This window comes from Haliotis asinina, chromosome 15 (genome assembly GCF_037392515.1).
Source record: "Haliotis asinina isolate JCU_RB_2024 chromosome 15, JCU_Hal_asi_v2, whole genome shotgun sequence".
In the NCBI taxonomy this organism is placed as follows: Eukaryota; Metazoa; Mollusca; class Gastropoda; order Lepetellida; family Haliotidae; genus Haliotis; species Haliotis asinina.
The window spans coordinates 17,205,109-17,229,556 of record NC_090294.1 but is presented as its reverse complement, the minus strand read 5'-3'; the positions used below and the strand labels follow the sequence as shown (position 1 = coordinate 17,229,556).

General features: G+C 37.8%; 2 protein-coding genes across 2 annotated transcripts in view; both read right to left on the bottom strand.

Annotated features, from left to right (window-relative positions):
• Positions 1–24,448, bottom strand: part of LOC137265987 (protein phosphatase 1 regulatory subunit 3B-like) — a 93,834-nt gene that overhangs the window by 43,171 nt on the left and 26,215 nt on the right. The window lies entirely within an intron of this gene.
• LOC137265978 (uncharacterized) lies at positions 725–20,906 on the bottom strand. Its single transcript, XM_067801466.1, has 9 exons — positions 20,629–20,906; positions 17,571–18,079; positions 16,736–16,802; positions 15,836–15,914; positions 6,023–9,572; positions 5,518–5,656; positions 4,300–4,459; positions 2,332–2,431; positions 725–957 (listed from the first exon to the last, which is right to left on the bottom strand). Exons 2-9 carry the CDS (start codon positions 17,874–17,876, stop codon positions 817–819), a joined length of 4,542 nt encoding a protein of 1,513 aa, XP_067657567.1. The 5' UTR covers positions 17,877–18,079; positions 20,629–20,906; the 3' UTR covers positions 725–816.

The window sequence follows — 24,448 nt, the reverse complement described above, 5'->3', positions numbered from 1 at the left end:
AAATCCTGCAGAACAGTAAGGAAATAATGCACAACACTTTGTGTCAAAGCCTGTGGGCAAATGTATCGGGCTCTTATGAAAGTTTCTTGACTAATGATTAATATATTGACTAGATATTACAGATCTTACGTCTGAATAGAAATCGACCTTAAACATTGGCTTTTTCAGAGCAATGATAGGATGTAAACATTTGGATTGGTGTAGCAAAATATTGTTTTGTACAACCGAAGGTACAGACCAATATCATTTTGTGGGACGCTTATTCTTTGTTGAGAACACAATTTGGCTTAATATGGACATATGTCAGACCAGGGATGGCAATTTTACACACATCTGGGGAAATCCACATATTTAAATGCGAATCAATCTATTCTGGGCCTACAGACCCCCAGCTGATTTTCAGCTGTAATCACTTTCACCTGTTGCTATCCCTGTCTAATGCATATTTGGAAAGGAATTTTAGCACTACATAGGTACTATTTCAGTCACAACTTAAAGATGTATGAAACAGTAACTATTTCCTGAACATTGCTCTGAAGACAATTTCTAAAAAAAAAGGAAAAGGCTCTATGCATGCTGAAAACACAGACCCCCAAAAATCAACTGCTCAACAGCTGTTAAATAACTTGCTTGAAAGATAGAGCAATCCTGAGAAAGATGAACAATGGATTAAAAGTGTAGGTAAAGGCTATGTTGCAATAATTAAACATGGATATAAATTCAATATGATTTGGAAAGGTTTTCTTTTCAAGGCACCTCAATTATCTGTGTAACATCATTAAAATTAAACGGAAAAGAAAAAACTTTCGTGTGTTTTCAACAGCTGCTAGCTTGAACTGTCCTGGCCTGCAGTTTCTTTGAAGGTCTATTCTTTCTCCGACTGGATAAAGTTTTCTTCAGGAATTCTTTGTGAGCTTGTCGTTTCCTATTTATCTTTTGGCTGTGTAGTTCTTTATGCTGAAATAAATACCACTTATACTTACTAAACTGTAAACATTAATGTGTGACAATGCATGGTTACACACGGTAATTAGGAGAAACCTCTGCGAATGTGTGTAAGACTGCAAACAATCTTAGCACAGAAATATTTATTGGTTGGGTAAGTTATTTTATTCTTAATCTGTGGACATTCAAATGTGCCAACAGGGGCTTGTAATGCTAAAAACTGCCATCAATGTATGTAACAAGGTCACCTCACTAAGTTCCTTTCGGGGCGATTTCAACAATGATCACTGCATCTATCCTGCTAAAAGTCTGCACATATTTCAAGCGGAAAGATTCGCCTACAAAATGCAGACATGAGAATGAATTGTAAAAGACAATGAAAAATCAAGCCTGGGGTCAAGGGGGCTGCTTAAGTTATTTTTACTGATCTATCCAGCTACGCCCAACGAAATTTGTTCTTTACAGACGAGTCAATGTCTTTTAGACGATTGTCATTTCCACATCGCTTGATAATTGTAGCCATGTTCCTGCGAAATGCCGTTTTAACACAGATGGAAAGGTACGGCTATTCACTCCTTATACATTACCACTAGAACAGGTTACTGATTGTGCCGTATACTAAGAACTGGGGTTCAGAATTTCAACACATCGCATAGGTTTCGCTGGTTCGCTCTCCAAAATATAAACTCTGCACACAGTTAGCAAACACTTCCGTGTTTCATGAACAGAGCTTCCCTTTTGACATCACACCCCTTCAAATTTTTATTGCAAATTTACATCGATCACAGAAATGGTCAAAAGCAAACCCAAAACACCATGGATTCATGGAAAATTCTCATGACTGAAAATGAGACTTACAGCACAAAAACTGAGGCAGAGCTTTGGGAGATATGGTCCATGGGAACTTGAAAAATTGTGATTTCTTGATTCCCAGCCAAGATCCCACCCCAGAATTTGTAATGGTGACTCACCTGTTTTCTTGTTTATTTCACAGTATACATAAAACACATGCACCAATACGTGTTGCATTGATGGCGCCTGTCAGCAAGGTAATTGCCATTCTTTCGGACAGATTTACACCTAACTGTCATTATGAGTTTATGTACATTTATTCATCACAAACAGGATTGTGTCGTGACCGTTTGCCATTGACAACCTTGGCCTTGATCTGTCCCGCACTGAAAAGGGTCAGTGATCTGATGGGACATAGTTTCAATGAGCTCCGGATCCTTTTTAATTTTAGTGCAGGGCAGGTCAAGTTACCTTTACCATTCATGATATATTACCAGAATCAAGATATTCAAAAGAGTAGAAAAAGATTTTATTAAACATTCACCGATGGAAATATAAACATTTTATGGACAAATCAAAGTTTTAATTGCTTACCACACTTTTACCAAAGTTGTCAAGTTCTGGAAACTCGTCCTTCTTGAATTCATATCTATCTCCACTTTTCCCATCAGTAGTCAAGCTCATCTCAGTGTCACTGTAAGAACAAAATAAAGTCATTTGCAACAAGATTTCGATTTTTATTCCTTATTACAACACATTCAATGGACCAAATACAATTTGCCATTTTTTGGTGCCATTTGAAGTTGCAAGACACACTCATCAATATTCCCCGCAATGGCAAAATACTTTTTATGAATATGTCTACTAGTAATGATGATGTCAAATGTTCTGGCAATGTGGAAGGAGAGTACTGAAAATATTTTATTCAGAACTCCAAAAGTAGCAAAAGGCACAAGTACACCACCAGACCAATCTATGTGCCAGGTTTGGTGAAGAAATACTGACAGGTTTTACAGTTCTCCAGATAAGAGCACTACTACCAAATTCAGTCAAAGTTAAACTTGTTACCATGGAAATGCAGAATAATATTTCATTCAAAAAGTCAAAATTACCAAAATGGCATCAGTACACCACCAGATCTATCTATGTGCCAAGCTTAGTTTAGAAATAGTGAACACTTTTAAAGTTCTCCTTAGGAAAAGAGCACATCCTCCAAATTCAGTCAAAGTCAAAACTGTTGCCATGGAAATGCAAAAGATACATTATTCAGAATTTAAAAAAACCCCCAAAAACAAAAGACAAAAGGCACAAGTACACCACCAGACCAATCTATGAGCCAAGTTTAAGGAAGAAATATTGAAAGGTTTCACAGTTTTCCTCACCAAATTCAGTCAAAGTCAAACTTGCTGCCATGGAAACACAAAAAATATTTTATTCAGAATTCCAAACCTACCAAAGAGGCACCAGTACACCACCAGATCCATCTATGTGCCAAGTTTGGTTTAGAAATAGTGAACAATTTTAAAGTTCTCCTTGGAGCACATCCACCAAATGGAGAGGCTAAGAATGGTGGGGTTTTTTTTTCAGTATTCCAAACAGCGGTAGTACACCACCAGATCTATCTATGTGTTAAGTTTGGTGAAGAATTGCTGAATAGTTTTGAAGTTATGCTCTGGAAAAGACAAATGTGGACGGCTGCACGGACATACAGATGGACACATGCATAGCGGAGGATAACTACAATATGAAAGAAATAGCCATTCTCAATTCTAAAGCTGCAACACATTAACAAAGGTGATTGTTTTCTTTTGCACAACTAACATAAAGATTACTGTCATTACTTTTTCCCATTATCATGGTCCAATGTACAACCAAAGGGAGGTAAGTCAATGTTAGCCATAGTCACCAGCTGGTCAGATTTGTTTCATGGCAAAAATTGTAGGTGGGGTGTAATGTATTCCCAGGAGTTCAAAATTGTTTTAAAAGCCACCTGCCACAGGGCAAGTGACTTTAACTTAAAGTTTAAGAGAGTAACTTGTCCTTACTAATTATTAACTTGCACTCATTTTTATGACATAATCATGATATAGTTATGAAAGAACATAACATAGTATTTGATGTTAATGTTTATTGGACTATTTATCGATAAGTGATAAATAGTAAAGAAAGATATCTCTATTTTAATATCATTGTGAAATGTAATAGCTACATTTTGAGCAGATACGAAATGAAATGAATGAAATCCAGGTATGAAATGAAATCCAAGTTTATATGCACTTTGAAACAATAAGTTGAAATTATCTAAAAGTAAGATACCATTATTTGATTGCCTGAACTGACCTGATCCAGGCATTGGGCGTTGGCATTTTTGAACCCCTGATTCTCTTCTTAAAATCTACAACTTACGAAGAAACTAGTGTCTACATCTGGTTTTAATGATCTATGTGCTCTTAACTTGGTAAGTACATCAAATCAAGTACAGACTTAATTTCAGTCTCTCCTCTTATTTTTCATGTTCAGATCACTGAGATAAACCTTTCTACCAAAACTGACAAACCATACCTTGGATAACCATGGTAAAATGGACAGAGTGAACCTTTGAAACAAAGGCCTTCTTCCCAAAATCTGCAAGTGATGCTGGATAAGTCATGGGAAAACTTGCAGTCAGATCGTCGACAATTACCCTCGAGGAAAAAACTGCAGGGTTTGCGCTTGATTGAATCTAAAAGAGAAAGTTGAAATGTTGATTACTGTTTTAACACTACTAAGAAAACTGTTATGTATTACATCTGAGACAAGTTATTCTATACACCAAAAAATAAGAATGCCATAAAAAAGAAACAATGTATATTGGAAACAGAAATATATACTGGCATTACATGTGCACACAAATAGTGAGTCTAGTTTCATGCTACACTCAGCAATATTCCAGCTATTTCGTCTGTAAATAACTGAGTTGGGACCAGAAAATCCAGTGACCAAGAGCAGCAGCAATGATCTGCGCAACTAGGTACTGATGATATGTCAACCAAGTCAGGGAGTCTGACCATCCAATCCCATTATGCCAAGCATAGTCACCTTTGGTGGTAATGTAGACAGAGATCTAAACACAGTAATTAGTGAACTGAACATACATGCATGTGCTATGCATCAGTGCATAGACTGCATAGAGCACAGGAATGTGCTATTGAATTGGAAAGCTCAGTAGTTTGAGTGTTTATGGCTTTATGTTGCTTTTAGCAGTATTTCTGCAATACCAAGGCAGGGGACACCAGATATGGGTTTCACACACTGTACACATGTGGGTAATTGAACCTGGGTACGAGTGAACAATTTAAGCACAAAGCTACCTCCCTGCTTAATAGTTTGACTTATGATGCTTGTTAAAAAGAATAAACAGCTAATGCAGGGCACATCATGCATGACTTAAGACCGCATGTTATGAGGCTATTGAGATGGTCCATTGGAAAACATCTAAATAAATGGATGCGGATTTCCACTGCCACCGAAACATCATTTCAGATGGAATAAGAACAGAAATGCCATAACTACATCACAACACCGAGACAGGAAATGTGGATACCAGCAATCCATCATCAGGCCAAGTTCCAGACTACAGTGACCACTACTCTGATTATTCCAGGACATAGGGTATCAACCCAATCGGTCAGGACCTGCATACATCCTTTCAGGATAAGACCATGTTGCCATGCAATATATTACTCATTTACTGCTAAAGCTGTTTAGAACCACACACGCTCACTCTGTCTCTAAACATACCTCTCCTCAGCTTCAGTTTCTGTGATTTCCTTTTGGCATTCCTTCCACTGAGGGCCTTTTTCTCAAGCCACTGCTTCTCAAGATCTGACGAGTATACAGCCTGGTGTGGGATTGGCATCAGACCAGACACTTCGTAACTCTGTTAATTACAAACAACATACTGGCCACCACAAGAAGAATTGATGAGAAGATGACAATCAAATGTCATTTATTGTTCTAAAAGCACAATGTTGTGCGTTTGGGTCACATCATAGATGTCAACTTTTAAGTGTAATACTATTTCTGCCAGTGACCAGGATGACGAAACACTTCTAGTTTACATGATGAAACACATATAACTTCACATTTTTCTCTGCATATTTTACCTGTACCATATAAAATTTCATCAGTTTATAATAATGGAATGTTCAAATCAATCTCAGTACAATTTATAGACATCAACATACATATATATGCGCATACCAGATTGTATTTTTTTCGAAGAACACCAAAAACGCATTCTTACCTGTGGGCCAGAGCAAACATCAGATGTACTCAATACGTAGGAATCATATTCCGGATAATTTTCCATGTAATATAAGTAGAGTTCATCGGTTTTGTCAGACTCCTCTTTTGACTTTTCTTCATCGTTTGTGGTGACCTCTGAACTGCAGAGTGTCTCATCAACAGCACATGGCAAGTACAAAGTCTCATTATCAACACTGAAAGGATGCAAGTCCATTTCGTATCCTGCACTCCATATGTCATGATAGTGTTGCACATCTGACAAATGCATTTCTTTAATCTTCTGACCATCCCATTTAGAATCATCTGGGACTTTTGAGTCCACTCCTAGACTTTGTTTTGTTATTTTCCTGCTCTTGTCTGCTTTCTTTTCACTGCACAAATCTCTTAGACTTGTACATAACTGCAATATAGATTCTTTCTCCACAGATGGACCTACACTTTTGGAAAGTGAAAGGTTACTGACACTGTCACTTTCTGGCTCAGCAACTGCTAGGTAGTTTGAACTTTGATCTGCGATGTCTGGTTCCAGATTTTCTTCTAAGACAGAACCAACAACAATTTCTTCAATGAATTCAGTTTGACTGTCTTTGACTTGTTCACACTGTTGCTGTCTAAATCTCTCGTAGTCAATATCTGATTCATCCAGACTTCCCCCAGTTTGAATATATTTGTCCAAATCTTTTTGTATTTTAAATTTGGGCCGAAATTTGCTTTCTTCTTCTTCTCCTGGACTTAGAAACTGCTGATATGGAGTTCCACTGTTATTTGACATTCCACCAAAGAGATCCTTAGGCTGGAACTCGACATCTTCATCTGGGGTTGCAACAGGGGTTTGGATAGGACGAAAGTGAGTTTTAGCAGAGAAATACAAATGTTCAACAGGAGATTCAATACTAGCTAGACCAGGTGGATGGAGGTCATCTTCCCGAACCATTGAAACCAATGACTTGAAGCGAAGATTTGGAGCACTTCTGACGTGATGCAATTGCTTTGGAACGACACCTTGGAAAGCAGAATTTTCAGATGGAATCAATTCATAACTTATGTCCAGATTTGGTTTTGTCATGTCCAGGAAACAGGTGTCTGCCATGCTTTGTAAGTCACTCTCCGAAACGCTCCTTTCGTACCGTGGACCCTTTCCTATACCATTGATTTCCTCAAGGAACTGAAGCCCTAACACTGCATCTTCTTCATTGATGATTTCTGAAAGGAAGACTTCATCGTTGTTCCATTCTTCTTCCTCTTCAACCTTGTCAGGAGCATAGACAGAAAGACTCAAGATACTGTTCCAGATGCAAGTATTTGTGTCAGTGTTTCTTGCACACATATCGGTCATTTTCTTTTGACTGTTGACATCCCAAAGTTGCCACAACTCGCCTTTCAAAGTTGGAGACCTTACTGACAAATTTACAGGACTTCGACTCATTGCTGATGACCAAATATGTTTCTTCTGACTTAATACTGCGTCCCATGTGAGTTCAGAAGAGTGTCCTAGGCTCCCAAATGAAAAGGTATCTCCATAGTCATGTAGCAATATCTTGCTTTGCCAGCAAGAACCACCAGATCCTGATAGAGGGGAGAGATGAACAAAATATGAAGAGGAACATTCATTTTGCAGACTAACCTCTCCAGAATCAAGCAGATCTAGGACATAATTGTGCTCAACCAAGCCTTGTTCTGCTAACAGAACTGATCCACCAGAACTTTCTCCTACAGAACTGAAAGAGTTAAAGAGATCAGAAGGAAAACAGGCACTTTCATCTCTCTCGTCTTCAGAGGTAGAATCAGTAAATTTTGACTGAGGTTCAAGCTGACTCGAAGACACTGATGTTGATTTTTCTTCTGTTTCTGTTTCAGAATCTTGTTTCTCCTCTGTGTTTGATGATGATCCTAGAGGATTTCCATTGGATGTGGCGCCATTTGGGAACATATTTCTGGTGCCATAGAATATACAATCGTCCTCTTCGGCTCCATATAGAAACAGATCATCTGCACAAAAATCGAATTCTGGTTTTACCTCTGAATAGTCAAGTTGCTGAACCTCGCTTTTCTCCATGCTCTCCTGAAGATCTTGTCTAGAAGATTCAAACAGACTCTCCAACCTACTCCCTTTCAAGCTGCTAGCAGTACTTGTGGTCATCTGGCCTGTGTCATCATCTTCTCCATAGTTCATCAAGAGCAACATGTCAGGGAATGGACTGCTGTGTCGGCTCATGTCGAAGACGAAGGATGTCTCTGTAACGTCACTGAAATAACCTTTTTCCACACTAGAGACAGTACTACTGGTATCACTGGCTGGAACAAGGCAGTCTGGGTCTGTACCGGGGAAAAGACTTGGTAATGTAAGTGGCAAGGCACTGGTGTTAAAGTCAACCTTGGACTTCCCATCTACATTGGTGGCAAAGTTAGCAAATTCATCAAAGGGAAATAAAACATTTGGGGAAGTAGGGGCTAGGTCTTCGTTATACCAAGCTGGGGTTTCATCAGTTTCCTTTATGGCTTCATCAGTTTCTCCAACAATTCGTTTTTCAAGATCTTTAACCACTTCTTTTGCTTCTTTACATTTTTCTTCAGACAAACCCTCTACTTCTTCATTATTGACATCCTTCTCTTGCTCTCCACTAAATTCCAAATCCTCATTTGGCTGCTCAACCACATCAGGTGCGGCCTCCTGTGGACGATTCAACAAAATCTCCAAACCATCTTCTTTTGGAACCCCCTTGTTCGGATCAAAAACATCTTCCAATAAAATATAGTCTGTGGTGGTTTTTTTCAAAGACAGAATACTGTTCCATTCAAACTGCTCACCAAAATTCAGCATTGGTGGATAGCTGTGCCTTTTGTACAACCGCTTTGTCTGGGACACTGGTGTGTAGAATATGTGCTCCAGGGGCTGTGTGTACCAATCATCATTTTCTGTGAACTCTGGACTCTGACTGTCTTCTCTAAACCATTCTGTGAAGCATCCTTCTGTGAACCCTTCTGCTGGAAAATAGGCCCACATTGGCAGGTCTGTTGGAGCCTGAACATGTTTCTTGTCTGATAATAGCATTTCTTTCAACATCTGCTCAACCATACTGCAGTATTTCTCTTCTTCTGTTTCTTCAGGATTGACATGTTTCTCAGTGTCTACTTTTCCCTTTTCTTTCTTCATGTGCCCTGGTGGTGGCCAGCTTAGAAAACGAACTGCCTTGCCCTGTGCCTCAATCTCCTTCTTCCCCTTCATGTTTCTCTTTCTTCCTCCTGCACCAGGAGATATCTTTTGACTCGAATCTCCTCTTCCTGATCGCCTTCTTCTTTCAGGTGCTGATGGTGAATTTCTCGACGACTTCGAATCCACCAGAGATTTCTCTACAGATTTGACTTCTTGTGTGAAAGCCTCTGCATGTTCAGGAGATACATTCCGAGGAGATCCTTCCTTACTCTCAGATGTTTCCCCAGCAAGAGATCCACTTTTCCTGTTTTTCCGCCAAATATTGTCATCAGATGATGGGGATAGTTGTGGTGGAGTGCCATCACCAGGAAGAGCTGGAAATGCTGCATAGTACCTACAAAACAAAGGAAGTATTTTAACAATTACTTCATGTCACTTACTTATTGTTGATTTAATGTAAAATCATGTAAATGGTATGTAATTGATCACCTTTCTTTAACATTGTTAACATTCTATGCAATGGTTTACCGTATCTACCTGCGTATAATGCAAGTTTTGAATGAGGGAATACCTGGAATGAGGGGGTCAGGAAGGGGGGTCGCATTATACACGGGGTATAAGATCTTACGTTTTTCCAGCTGTTTCACTTTCAGTTTCCACTGATGATCTCAACCTACACTTGATAGCCATCCAGGCACTTCACAAGAAAATTTCGCACTTAGTCCAAAGTAACTGTTAATATCCGAAATAAAGACAATTTTTATCTTGTTGCCTTGTTTTTTACGTATATTCTCTGCAGATAAAGTTGAAATGACCACCGATCCAGATATACAAATTACATGCCAGCTGACACGGTAAACAGACATGAGAATGACAAATTGTAAAAAAAACACTGAAACATCAAGCCGGGGTCAAGCCCGGGGCGCTCTTTCCAGACATTTCCAACTAAATTTTTCTTTAAAGACGAGTCGAGGTCTTTTAGACGATCGTCAGTTTAACCTCGCTTGATTATGGTAGCCATTTTCCCGCGAAATCCTGTTTACCACGGACACAAAGGTATGGCAATTCACTCCTTATACATTACCACTAAAATAGGTTACTGATTGTGCTGTATACTAAGAACTGGGGTTCAGAAACTCGACACATCGCATAGGATTCGCTGGTTGGCTCTCCAAGTTAGAAATATAAACTCCGCACACAGTTAGCAAACACTTCCTGTGTTTCATGAGTGGGATCGTCTCATATTTCTTTTATGTATTTAGTATATTACTTCCATATTTTTATGTATTTAACTTAAATCATCACTGCAATCACGTTGTTCCTTCAGGAAACTATATGGTTACATACCTATAATGAAATACACGGCTTCAGACAATAGACAAACATATAACCAGTAACGAATATACTTTATGTTTGCTGAAGATGGTCCCTACAACACACGTGAAATAGCGACTTGTTTTGGAGTTATGCACTCGACAAAGCTTCGTAGAAAAAACAACAACGCAAGACAAACACGTATTTATTGGATGTGTGCTTCATTCTAGGTCGTTTTGGAGTAATACGCTCCACAGTTTCGTATAAAAACAACAATGCATGACAAAACACTTTTATATTGGCGTCGGTGATGTGCTTCATCTGTCGTCGCATTATACACAGGGTTTATGATTTATCCTCGATTTTGAAGGGGTGTAGAGGGGGAGTCGCATTATACACGGGTATACACGGTAAAAAAGAGTCTAGAACAGTATTTTAACATATTATAATAAACATGCTTAGAGAAAGATACAAACCAAAGCACACTGAATACTAGGTCAGAAGTTTCCTATACAGGTTCTTATTGCAGATAAGTATAACTTTTGTTGTTTTCTTTTTGGTTTTACTTAGAAACTGCTCAAATTGGTACCTATTGAAAACTTCACATCCAACGTAAATGATACAACTTGCTACTTTAAAGTAATGACCAATATATCATGGACATAACCTTCCTGAAGTCTTCAATAAATATAAATATGACTTAAGAGTAAATGAAATAAATTTTCTAAGAAGTACACATGGTTTCAGGCCGTGAAAACCTTTAAGATATATTCTATCATGAAGACTGTCAAACACTAAAACAGTACAATGCAGTTCGATTCTGCTCGATTTTGACAAAATGTGATCGAATGCATGTCTTGTTTTAGTGCTTTGTTACTTGTACTGGTGCAATTTTCACCAGGTGCAAGTTAGTGGGTAACTTGTGAAGAAAACATCTAAATAATTCACAAGCATATTTCTTTCATTACACACTGCAATAAAAGCAGTGCATCTCAAATTTGTCTTGTGTAACTAGGCTTTTATGGTAGGTTACACCTGGCGCAAGTAGGTTAACATCTCTTCAGTCAAGTCTGGATTGTTTGAATCATTTGGTTACAGTGACTTATCATTGATTGGTTCAATTAATCAGAACACTAGACAGATAATTTTGGTGTGCCTTTGTGAAAATTCATTTGATAATCCAATTAAACTTAAAATATCACAACAATTATGTCACTTGAAGAAAGTGATATTCTTTGATTAAGCAGTAAACATCACTAAAGAAGATCAACTTTAACTGATAAAAAAAACCCACAAAGTCGGACCACTCAGACAAGAAGGGAAGAAATATCTATTGGGTTCATGAGCTATTCTTTAGAAATGAGACCTTACTCAGGGGTTCAAAAAATCCCTGGAACAAGTCAGTTTTCATTTCGGACAATCAAATAATGGTACCTTATTTGGCCATGGGCTACTAGATTCTGCTTACAGTTTCAAACTGCAATTACACTTGAATTTCAAATCATATCTGCTCAAAATGAATCTATTAAATATCGCAATGATAGTAAGGAGAGTTATCTTCATTTGCTATATATCACCTCTCATTATATAGTCCACTGTAAATATTAACATCAAACACCATGTTGATATATATATTTTCATAAATACATCACGATAAAGTTCATGAGAAAGTGGAAAATTAGTCAGGATAAGTTACTTTCTTAAAGTCACTTGCCCTGTGGCAAATGGTTCTATTTCCTGTCTTAAAATAAGTGAATCTCTGATTTGAATGTTGCTCTCCTTGAAAACTAGAAAAGTACAACTATGAAAAATGTCTGAACAGCAACGTCAGGACAGAAATGCTGAATGACCTTTGAGTTACGTAGCAGAAACGAAACATGACTGATAAGACATGACAGCAGAGATGTTATCTGACTATGCATCACAATACATCTCGAAAATACTGGCATACCGCTTTTCCAAAACAGGCATATTTCTTCTCAGAGGCAAATTATCATTAGTGACAAAGCTGAAATAAAATCCTAAAAGTCAGGCCAAATAAAAAACAATGTAGCGGTTCTGATTACACCTCCTTGTAATTGGTTGGTGGCATTTACTTTTTAAATATTTTTGAAGACGTTCTGTACAAAGTAATAACACATTTATCAATGTGCAATTGTTCATTCAATCATGCTCGTGGCCATCATGTTGATTTTCTCTATCAGATGTCCGTTGGCGCCGGAAAAAATAAAGAAAGAAAGTATCTGAAAGCTTATATTATTCATACTGCTAAAATAACAAAGTTATCAGAAGGTGACAACACCTCCAACGTATCTACCAATTTGTGATATATTGAAAAGTTCTTGAGTAATGCCCTGAACTGATCACGTGTTGAGAGATGGGGAGTTGAATGTATCCCTGTGCATTATATGCTGGGAAGATGATAACCTGTATCAGTGATGCTTAGTGCTAAGGAATTTAAGCATGTAACCCGTAACAGACAGATAAATGCCTTAAAACTGTGTTCAGTAGTCAATTTTTATAGCGAGAAACATCATATGTATATTCCCGTGCTTTATGAGAAGTGTCAATAATATCATGGCAAGTCAAAGGTTAAATTGCAAACATTTGCTCTTTCCAAGCTGTCATATACACTGGGTACTTACAGATCAAGGATAATTAACTAGGGGAATGTGAAATTTAAACAGCACGACAGATGCTTCACATGTGTACAAGGGGACACAACTCCAGTCATTTCACAGTTCATTCACTCAGTATCATCATTTAAACTTACAAGTTAAATGCAAAGTTAATGACTGTTCTTCAGGTGCTTCTTAAAGGTCTGAAAGCTATGTGGCTCATTCAACATGATTTAGAGTCAGTGGCCTGAATGTTATCTTCATATCTTGTGAGTTGTCGTTTTACTAGTACTTGGGATAACTTCAAGTCCTGAAGATCTCCAAACATGCATGCTCAATATGTCATGTCAATATCAACAAAATATATTTTAAGCTGGCTGTTTTGCTTTCAAAATGTCATACATTTTGAATATCTCAAAAAGAAGCTTACAAAAAGAATAATACAGTTCGCTCTGTCTCCATGTATTGTGTAATAAAGAACACTTTTTGACCTGAACTATTATGGTTGCTTGCATGTGACTGCTTGTGTCGATTAAGGCCTAATCCGTCAAATATGAACAGTCAGCAGTTCCAATCCATCGAAGCATGCTTGAGTGGTCCTTTGTTCAAGTGGTTGAATTTCAGACCATGTTAACACACTGGGAGAGTGAAAGTTCATCAAGCGGTCAGCTTGTATCAGATAAGACTACATGAAGCTTCGCCAGAGCTCTTGTCCCTGTCTCCCCTCTTAGTGAAAAAAGAATCTCATTGCTCATCAAATCATCACTTACCATAGAAAACTATACATCTGAAATAGACACTATACACTAATGGGTAGCTTTGATACTTGTTTTATGGGTATTCTACAAGTTGGCGGGTCCAAAATAAAAGACACAACTTTATAGATTACAACATTTTGTTTATTGTGTTAAAGTGATGTTTTGATGTAGATTCTTACCTTGTTATCAAGCTAAAAGCGATAGCTTTTTAATGATATATAAGAATCTACATCAAAACATCACTTCTCACAATAAACACGACATTGTAATTCATAAAGTTGTATGTTTTATTTTTAGCCTTAACATGCATACGATTATCTTCACTGACTGAGAATGGTAGATGGGCTTGACCAAAATTAGCTTTAGAAAACCGTTAGTTATATTCTGTTTTGCAATAATGAATATTGTGCTGTCACGGTTTGTTTTAAGTATTGGACATCTTATGATCTTATAATCATGATCATTGCTATTTACGTCTGAAAGTGTACAAGTCTCCAAACACACTGAAGTCTATTAATCTTGTACAAACCAAAATTAAAGTATTAACCTTCAACAGAATTAAACTTGTTTATCATATATCTCAGATAAAACAAAAGAATAACTTGTGTCCTTGTGTATATTTCTCCTTATGAATGCATTTTATTTGATGAATCAATTTCAATTGTGTACGAAAGTATAAAAGTAAAGAGAGTCCAAACATGCATTTAAATAATGCATCAACTTCTCATTATCATATCATGAGTAGACAAAGATAAGTACAAAAAACCTGAAACAGAGTCAAACTATCCAACACCCTTTTGGTCTTTTTGGGGGGTATGCTCGACAATGCATTCTACTACTTTGAAATCAGGAATAAAACTAACTGGTACATGACCTTTTACCTCAGATGACACCTTGTGGGACTGATAATGAGCCTTAGTTAACGAACATTGCCATGATTAATATGAGTCAAGCTAAAACATTTCTTGCCTTACAAAAACAATGGTTAAAAAACTTAAATGTAACGTTTACCCAAGTCATATTATCTGAGTGAAATTAACCGCACCACAAGGAAACCGTACATGACAATGACAACTGCAGGGATTGACTTGGGCCACAATATCGCAATTATCTTGCATCAATTCCTATAAAATTGCACTAAAATTTATCTGCAGCGACATAAAATCGCATCATGGTCACATGTACGATTAGAAATAATGAAGTGTTTAAATCTATTTTACTGAGAAGGGTTTCGTTATTATTCTGTTCTGTCAAACATATTCCTGCTTTTTAACTATTTTAATTTGAACCTCTGAAACATAACTTCCTGTATGGAACTTCGAACGTAGTTACACAGGGCTGTACAAAACAAGCTGCACTGCAAGGAGTATGATAAACTCTGAACCTCACAGTATTGTGTTGTTTATGCACTGTGTGATGCTGTACAATGTTCGTGTTTGGATGCCTTCCAAAAAGCGTCTGTTAATGAGACCATCTCACTCGATACAAAAGTTTTAATGACTACAAATGAAAATGAAGAAACAGTAGAAACCGTTGACCTTGATGAAATCAGACACCAAAGGTGATGCTAGTAGATCTACAAACTTTTAATTTACTGCAATTCATGATCTGTTGTCTTGAAGTGGCTTCAATACACATGACAATGTCTTATTTGTCGTTTATTCCTTTTCTTACGAACAATCATAAACATTTAAATCTCATGAGATTTGAGAAACATGTTTTTGGTCCCATGTAAGATTTCATCTCATATCTTTTCTCAGCCAGGTTTATTCCTGCAACTGACATTCATTGATGTCAGTTACCAAGGTTGCCTCGGGGCAGACTAGAATGGCATAGAAATGTCAGTAAATTGTGATGCAATACAAAATGTGCACTTTTGGTACCTTTGATCTTTTAGCGAAGCAACTTGGAAAACTACACACCAGTGTACTGAGCAAACATACATTACATAAATATGTGATTATTACCTTTCAGCAGGGTCTTGGAACTCTTTGGCTTGAAACTTTGACTCGTCTTTAGTATTTATAGCAAGAGCAGAAAAACAACCTGAAAAGACAAACAAGCCATATTGAAATAAAATAAAAAAATCAGGAAGAAATGATCGACAGTAGGTCTAAATGCTTTTCCTAGAATCATTTTGACACCCATACCCATACTCTGAATATCAGCAAAACCAGCACTATGCTACATCAGACATGTCAAATCAAGTAATGGAGACATTATCGTACAGTTACAGTCTAAGACAAAGCCTCTTACAAATCAGTCATAAATCGGAAATTCTGAACTACATATTTTCTCACAAAATCTAGTTTTGATACCGTTACACCAATGGCATCTACCCTGTTAAAGAATATGGACCTACCCTTGTACATATACTTTAAGAATCAAACAAAGAGATGACTGCTAACTAAGAGACATGATTAGTGCTATGGACTAGGGGCGACTATTGTAATGGCAATATTCTATAGTGATCAACTCTTGCAATAGGGTTTTCTCCCTGAATTGTCTCATATTAAGTTATTTCCCAAACGAAAGCATGGTTTATATGAAATAAAGCTGAAGTAGTTTCAGTCTCTTTTAATAACTGACCAGAAACTCAAAATGTAGGTCAAGGAAATAATTAACCGGGTAACAGGGGTGGATAACTCTAAATCAAAGTGAATTAACCTGCTTTTTGCATTGTGCATGTATCAATGGAAGTCCATCACTAAACCATGTAAACTATCGATGATCACAGAACCATCATTAGTATCAATAGTTTTGTTTTTTTTCAACTACAGATTAATTGTTATCGGAGACTAAACAACTGTAATCCATCCATAGATTGAATTGATGCATTGTTACAGCCCTACAAGTGGTACACTCACCCTGACTGTTCTTTGTCTCCTTCAGTCTGATGAATAGCTCTTCAACCAAACTTTCGATATCATTATCCTGGAAACAAATTAAGAATAATGGCATTGGACATTTCACCTCTGATCACTTTGGAAAACCACACACCAGATACAAAGAAAAACTCACAGAAACAACTGGTTGACTAAAATAACATTATAAAATAAGATTCAACCATCCATTTTGAAAATCAGACAAGAATATATCAAGATTGGGAGATATCAGTTGGACAGTTGAATTGTGTCCATGCTAAATTCAACATGGTAATAACAAACAAAAAGAAGATAATTTCCAAATAATTATTATATTTTCATTGGGACAGCCAAGTGGTTAAAGTGTTTGCTTGCCATGCCAAATGGCCCTAGATAAATTTCTTACTTCGGACATAGTGTGTGATATCTATTTCTGGTGTCCATGAAACTGACATTGTTAGAATATTTAAAAAAACAACAACAATGTAAACGTTAGCTACATTGCTAATTTCTTGTTTAAGGTTAAAATACAGGCAACATGTCATACAAGATAAGACAGAACAGAAGTTTCTCATTATAGCTCAGGGATTGGGAAAGGCAGGGAAAAACGGCCCATTAAAATTTGGAAGATATTGATACAAAGGCAGTGGCCCATTCCAAATTCAGGAAATGGCTAATAATCCTGAAAATGGCCCATTGTCAAAGTTCTCCTTCCTAATTCCTGATAGCTATTCACTTATTTTAGTCTTTTTAGCAGATAAAGAAGGGTTTGGTCATCAAAAATATTGGCTCTTTAACAGTGAAAGTACCAAACTTTATTGTCAGAATCAAAACATACCTCATCAGACACAGACAAGAGACACTCAACAGCAGCATTCTTCCGTCTTTCCTCCTCACTGACAGGCTTTTTCTTAACATCCTTTCTTTCTTTAGCCTTCTTGGAATCTTTCTTTATATCCCAAAATTCATCTCGGTCAGTGCTATCAATGTCTGCCATATCCTGCTGTAGCAGACTGATGACATAACGGGTGTAAATGACAGAATCAATTTTGCGGAGTTCCAACTGGTGACCTAACCAGGTCAATACAGAGTCCGATAAAGGCATTGCTGCCTCCAAGGACATTCTGTGTTCAGGGTACTTCATGAAGCCTGTCTAACAACTAGGCTCCTGTTCCCTTATCATCAAGTATGCCATGCCAAGTTTCATCAAGACCAAGTTAAAGGTACCACCTTGCTGGGTAAACATTGTGAGAAAGGTTTCTAATACCGCTGTGCCAAAAGCCAATCCATCTTTACTTGTTTTTCATAACTCTTGGAAACTTCCCCAGAGCAGCTCAAGCTGAGAAACTGAAAAAGAGGACAAACAAATTAATTATACATATGCACACATTTATTTTAAACATGGAAAAACATGTATCTATCTACCTATATAACTCAAGCATGTGTCAAAAACTGGTCTGCAACAATCCTGCCTTTTTGTTCATGTGATGCATACACTGTCTTTTACACACTGGTAATTCATTATATCAAACTTGCATGAAAGTCAAGGGGTGTTATGTTTAGGTGGTACCTGCATTCAATTACATTTCAACTAAATCTCAAGGCTCATCTTGTATGCCATCATATAGTGGTACATTTGATGTACACACTTTAACACATTAATGACAAAATGCATCGCAACGCTGCATTACACATTACTGTAGTATAATGATATCCCAAGACTGAAATTGCCAGTGAAGATGTTAGAAACACTGACTAAAGACACTCATATTGTTTGCTGCAGGTAACTTGGGCTGACAGAGAAAACTGTAACTTTAAGTGGAATCAATTGGAAGAATTAGCACTAATAAGCTATCAGTAAGAGATGTGTTTGTACTGACTTTGATCTATCCTTAGGACACAAAACACTCTGAGAGAAGACGGTATGCAACCAATAAGCAAAATTTCAGGAGTAAACGTATACATGTCTAACCAATATATATGTAGTGTTTGAATGTTATGAACAGTATTTTACAAAATTAGACTAAATATTAACACGATATACAGCGATTTCTACATCCTACACACATGAAAATTAACAATGGATGTGTAGCATGGCATGGAGTCATCCCACAGATGACATCCTTACCTTGTCAGCTTTCTGACAGGGTTGACCTCTTTGGTCATGTGGACAAGGCGTCCAACTTCTGATGAGAAAGTCTGCAGTTCGAATCCCAGCATGGGACTTTGAAACATTGGGGCCGCTACACTGGCATCCAATGTGGGACTGAGCCCATTTGAAATTTGAGCCCATTTGAAAAATAAGCCTCAGCACCCAACTATCTGGCCCAAGACGTGCATTCTGCATTGTGCTGATGGGGGGAGGGGGACATCAGCATGGGCATGGAGTTATCCCACAGATGATATCCTTATTTTGTCAGCTTGGTCATGTGGACAAGGCATCCAACTTTGGATCAGGTTTGTAATTGGAATCCCAGCTCAGGACCCTGACACTTTGGGGCAGCTGCAACACTATCTACTAGCATGTCCACAAGGATGCAGAAAAAGTCCAAATACTTATTTTAAAAATTTCGATCTAGTAACAATAACTTATTACTGTGTCTGCTGCTAGCCGAATTATGATATCAGTTGCAATTTCATTGCAGTAACAATGTGATGATCATGATATACAAGACAGTAACAGTAACTAAATTGCAACAATATAACATTAACAATAATATTTAAGTGTCTGGGACCCCTGAAAATTTTGAGTATGAGTCCCATGGACCCTCAAATGTAGGACTGAAGGTAAATCCCTTCATACAGATCAAACAGTGGGTAGTTTCAACTTTAAAGAGAGAACAGCAAATTCCATTGAAAACAAATTGAATCTGAAATCAAAGGTTTTTGTATATGATTTAAATCTAAGATTCTTTTCACCTTTCCTGTCTGACCTATTCCAACTTAGATCTTAGGATGAACACTGACGTAATCATATGAATCCAATACAGAATGTGGAATGATAAGTTGACTCAAAGTAAATGTGTACTGAGTTAAGTGTTCACAATAATATCATATAAGCATTTAAACTGACAAAATTGGATTGCAGTGAGATGTTTGTTTATCAGTTCTGTCTGCTTAGCAACATTTGCCACACCCATTTCTGATTAATGTTGTGTGTTTGTTTCTGCCATCATTTTCGTACAAATTGAATGCATATTTCACATTTGAGCTGATACTATGCCATTGCAAGCATCATTAACTAGCACAGGTAGTGGTGATGAACATTGTTTTCAATATAAGCTTCCAAAAATAAGTTAGTCATGTGACTTATTGCAAATAATGACAAAGCACTTCAGTCATAAGCAGTGCAGACTACACCTACAGCAGTGTTTTTTTTATATTTTTTTATTAAGCCAGCCCATATAAATAGAAATAGTGGTAATGGGTTATCTGCTGCGCATATTCATTGAATTTATAGGCTGATCTTTTTCACAAAATCTTTTCTTCGGATTCATGACATACCACAAGTTCCTGGCTCAAAGCCGAGGTATGACGACTGTCTGAAGCTTCCGTAAAGGAGAGGTGAAGGTCACTCTCCTGACGCAAGCTATGCAACGCTCAGTTACTAAATACATCTTACTTCCTAGATACCATTCACTTTATCAATCGAACGAGAACACGCATATATGTGACACAAACCATGATAACACGTCGGGTATTTTCCTCTGAATTAGTTTAGGCAATTTGCTAAATATTCCCAATCGAGGGGTGGCGATCGTGTCATGAGTTTCGTGCCTCGCACATGCAGTATAACTTTCAAATTAAGTGATGATGATCACAAAATCCGTAGCTTAGTTATACATACGTATTCAATGTACGAAAGATACAAAGTGCATACCGATAATATAACTTACCTCGAACTGAATCTTCGACGATTGTGTCGTCTGACAGAATTTCTCTCCTGCAACTGTCAAAACCAAAGCCATGGCTAGGGTGCTAGTTTAACGGCATTAAAGCCGTTTCTCCCATGATGCGTCCATTCAAGGATCTGAATCTAGTTATTGCAAACACTTCATCTTCGGTTCCTACAGCTCTTAAAATTCATCAGGTCGAAAACAATCGATGAAAATCACACGAAATTGACCTAAGTACGAAGCTGAGACAAACTCAGCTGACCTTTGGAATGAAGGTGAGGGAATTTCCGGATGTTTCTCCGAGATTAGAAATAGGTCTGCATACTTTGTTCTTTTACAGTCACATGTTCTCATTGGCAAGTCATTTCATTGTAGGAATCGTTTTGTTGATATACATTGATGCTAACAGTGGCGATATTGGGATTATTATCTCTACTTTGTATTTCACAAGTGTCGCGTAGTAATCAAGTACCTGGCACCTTTCTGGTGATATGGCAACGGGAACTATTTTCGAGAGTGAACAAATTTACATTTCGCAGGCGCGAAATATCGGTTGTCTGGGTTTGATTTGAAATGCGAAGCAGCACTACTGTATTTATGAATAGTTGTTCGTGAATGTCTATCAACCTTTCTTCTTGTTACTTTATTCATATGTATATTAGAACATCATATTCTAATCTGAGTGACATTTTTGGATATCTAAAAGTCTGGGAGATTTTGCCCCAGTTGTGATATGGAGACGCCCTTATTTATCTGCAACGCAAGGGATATGCTTGAGTCATCGCGACACATGATGTTTTTTTCATAAAAAGGTTAAATAAAAGTATGCCACATTTTCCTAACAAGCCTACAGTTTCCCCCGTATGTGTTTCTGTTCAATTCGACATACGAGACGCCTATTTACACACCCCACACACTATGGTCAGAGACCATATACCGATATATGGTCTCTGCTATGGTGCCGACCATTGTATATCTTGGGGTGGGTGGGGTCAAGACTGTTCACTAAAATACCCATTTGTTCTCGGCGGTAGGGTAGCTTAAAGGTTAAAGCGCTCGCTCGTCACGCTGAGGTACCAGGTTTCGATTGCCCACGTAGGTACAATGTGTGAAGAAGCATTTACATTATTGTACTGTAAGCTGCACTGAGCCAATTTTTATGCCCATAATACATAGTTACTCGTGAATCATTGCAAAGCTGATGTGCAGCTGTCATCAACGATTACATGGAAAATGTGTAGGCTATGAAGTAGATGTATTGTTCAAAATGGAAAATAAATCATATCAGCAGTCATGAAGATATTGATGGAAGTATGTTATACCATCATCAATAAAATACAACGCATCTATGTAAAAAAGTTGAAAGGTGTGAGGACGGTGGGGTAGGCTAGGGGTATCCCGCGTTCGCTCGTCAGGCCTGAAGCCCGGGTTTGATTGCCCACCTGGGTACATTGTGTGAAGCTGATTTCTGCTGTTCATCGCCGTGATGTATATGGTAAAAGCATAGTACAACCTCATGCACACACGCACATACGCACTCACCCACTCTAACGCAGTTATTGAATAGTGGTGTATAAAATGGTGTATATCTCGGGGGGTTTTCCTGAGCATGTTCATATTTGAGGACAGGTGCGTGCATGGGCGTAACATGTTTTCGAATCTGACCATTGGTCAGTACATAATTAAGCTATTATAATACATTTATAAAGACTGAATTCAATCAGGTTTTAACACAGCCTTGGTATAATTACAGCAGTCTCGTAACTGGCTCCATTTTGAATTTCCAACTCATGCAGTGAAACAAATAACATAGGTAGACACAAAACACATACAGCAAACTGTCTCTCACCAGGCGACAGATGGTAGCCGACAAATGACGCTACCCGTGGGGACACATGATGGCAGTTAGAACAGCGTGTCGCGTCAACTGGTTAATTGTTAATTAATGACACCCTGCTTCATGTGCACGGTTATTTATTCATTTGAAATTACAATATACGAACCGTTACACGTTTATACTGGTGGTTGGGATTTCTTAAACGTGTGTGGTGCTTTGGGAACGTAGACATTGCCAGAGAGAGAGAGAGAGAGATAGAGAGAGAGAGAGAGAGTATATAGTATTATGGGATACATAAGTATTATTTACGAATTCTTGAAACTTTCGGATGGGCTTAAGAAGTCCCTAGGGCTGCGAACGTTTCATGAATAGCTATTACCCATACTTAACAACTGTAAAACACTTTTGATTGATTTAATCAAATTTTGCCAAACAACCTGGCAGTTAAAAATGTGTAACAATTTTTTGCTTAAATTTACGAAGATACGTGGTCGTATTATTCTAGCAAAAATGAAGTTCCGTTTCATATTTTCAGAATAGTCAAAACCCAGGGGTTATAATTATAAACTGCATGCAATAAAACAGTCATTACTCCCTGGTCAACCGTATTTGTTTTTTATTTGTCGCCATTGACTTGATGCTGAGTTAATGAAGTTCTACAAGATTACAGGCATAATTAGTAGTAACGTCACTCACAGTACCAGGCAATGGCTACCATTAGACATTTCTGGTGTCTGGGGTAGTTACATCATGTGAACTTTTTATATGCTATGTAACTTGCACATGGATATGCAGCAAGAGAAGAATAATTTGTTGAGTTAAATATACATCGATGAAATTATTAACCGATAACATGTTGAATGACTAATCAATGCTGTCTTGCGCTGTGGTTTTGTCAGAAGTTAGTGTATGAAAGAGACGGAATACACCCAAACTCCAAAAATATATTACAGTATCGTTTGATGCGCAGGTTGTAGCAACAGTGCTGAGATTTCGGGTTGGAGTGAGACTGAGTATGTGTATGGGTTTACGCCGCGTCACATATTATACCATTGTGGAGAATCGAACTCAGGTTTTAGGCGTGACAAGCGAACGCTTTGACCACTAGGCTACCCCATCGCCCCTTGACGTTGTTGAACTATGAGCGAGCCAGTTTAGATTAACGTCGCGTTTAGCAATATTCCAGCAATATCATGGCAGGATGTCACACATTATACCCATATGGGCAAGAAACCCGGGTGTTTGGGTACTCGAGAGTCTTAGACTACCCACTGCCCCTTGCGTTGTTGAAATTTGTGATAAACACACCACACGAGTTCCTGATCAAAGCGAGGCGGCAGTGACATATGCAACAGACACGGAAGTGGGAAAGTGCAGATAAACAGCTTCACTGTCTCATACATTCCGCATATAATTCACTGCACGTATAAACTACGTCGCCATATGTTGTATTGGGAATAAATAAAGTAGTCACGAATGAGCTGAATGTTGCCCATGTTAACGATTGACGCCCAGAGTGATATGACGCTCTAAGGCATAATGTCACTGAATAATTAATGATTTTACGCCGATTTTAGCAATATTCCAGAAAATACATACAGGGAATCCAGAAATGGGTTTCACTCACCCACAGTGTAAAATCGAACCCGACCCGGCACTGGCTTAAAGAGCGAACGCCTAAACCACTTAGCTATGAAAAATGATAATAAAATATAATGTGTCGTTAACAACCAGTTTTAAGAATGAGGAAAATAGTACTGGCATTAGGTGGGTATTATACATTTATACGGCTTTGGGGTTTATTTATTCGACATTACCGAAGATTAATATGAGAAACAAGTTTGAGAAGACAGAGAGGCATGCCGCACGTCACCATGTAATGTCATGACTTCCTCAATACTTCCATGTGGATACTGGGTAGTGATCCTCACTCGCTGTTCCTCAGCCCATGACCACCCTACTTGATCACGTTTAACAGTAAAC

Bases quoted from the DNA above. Each gene is read 5' to 3' on its own strand.
- LOC137265978 (XM_067801466.1), bottom strand. From the start codon at position 17,876: ATGAAGTACCCTGAACACAGAATGTCCTTGGAGGCAGCAATGCCTTTA. The intron at 5,657-6,022 runs GTAAGAATGCGT...TGTAATTAACAG, and splicing joins ATGTTTGCTCTGGCCCACAG to AGTTACGAAGTGTCTGGTCT. The intron at 958-2,331 runs GTAAGCAATTAA...TATTTATTTCAG, and splicing joins ACAACTTTGGTAAAAGTGTG to CATAAAGAACTACACAGCCA.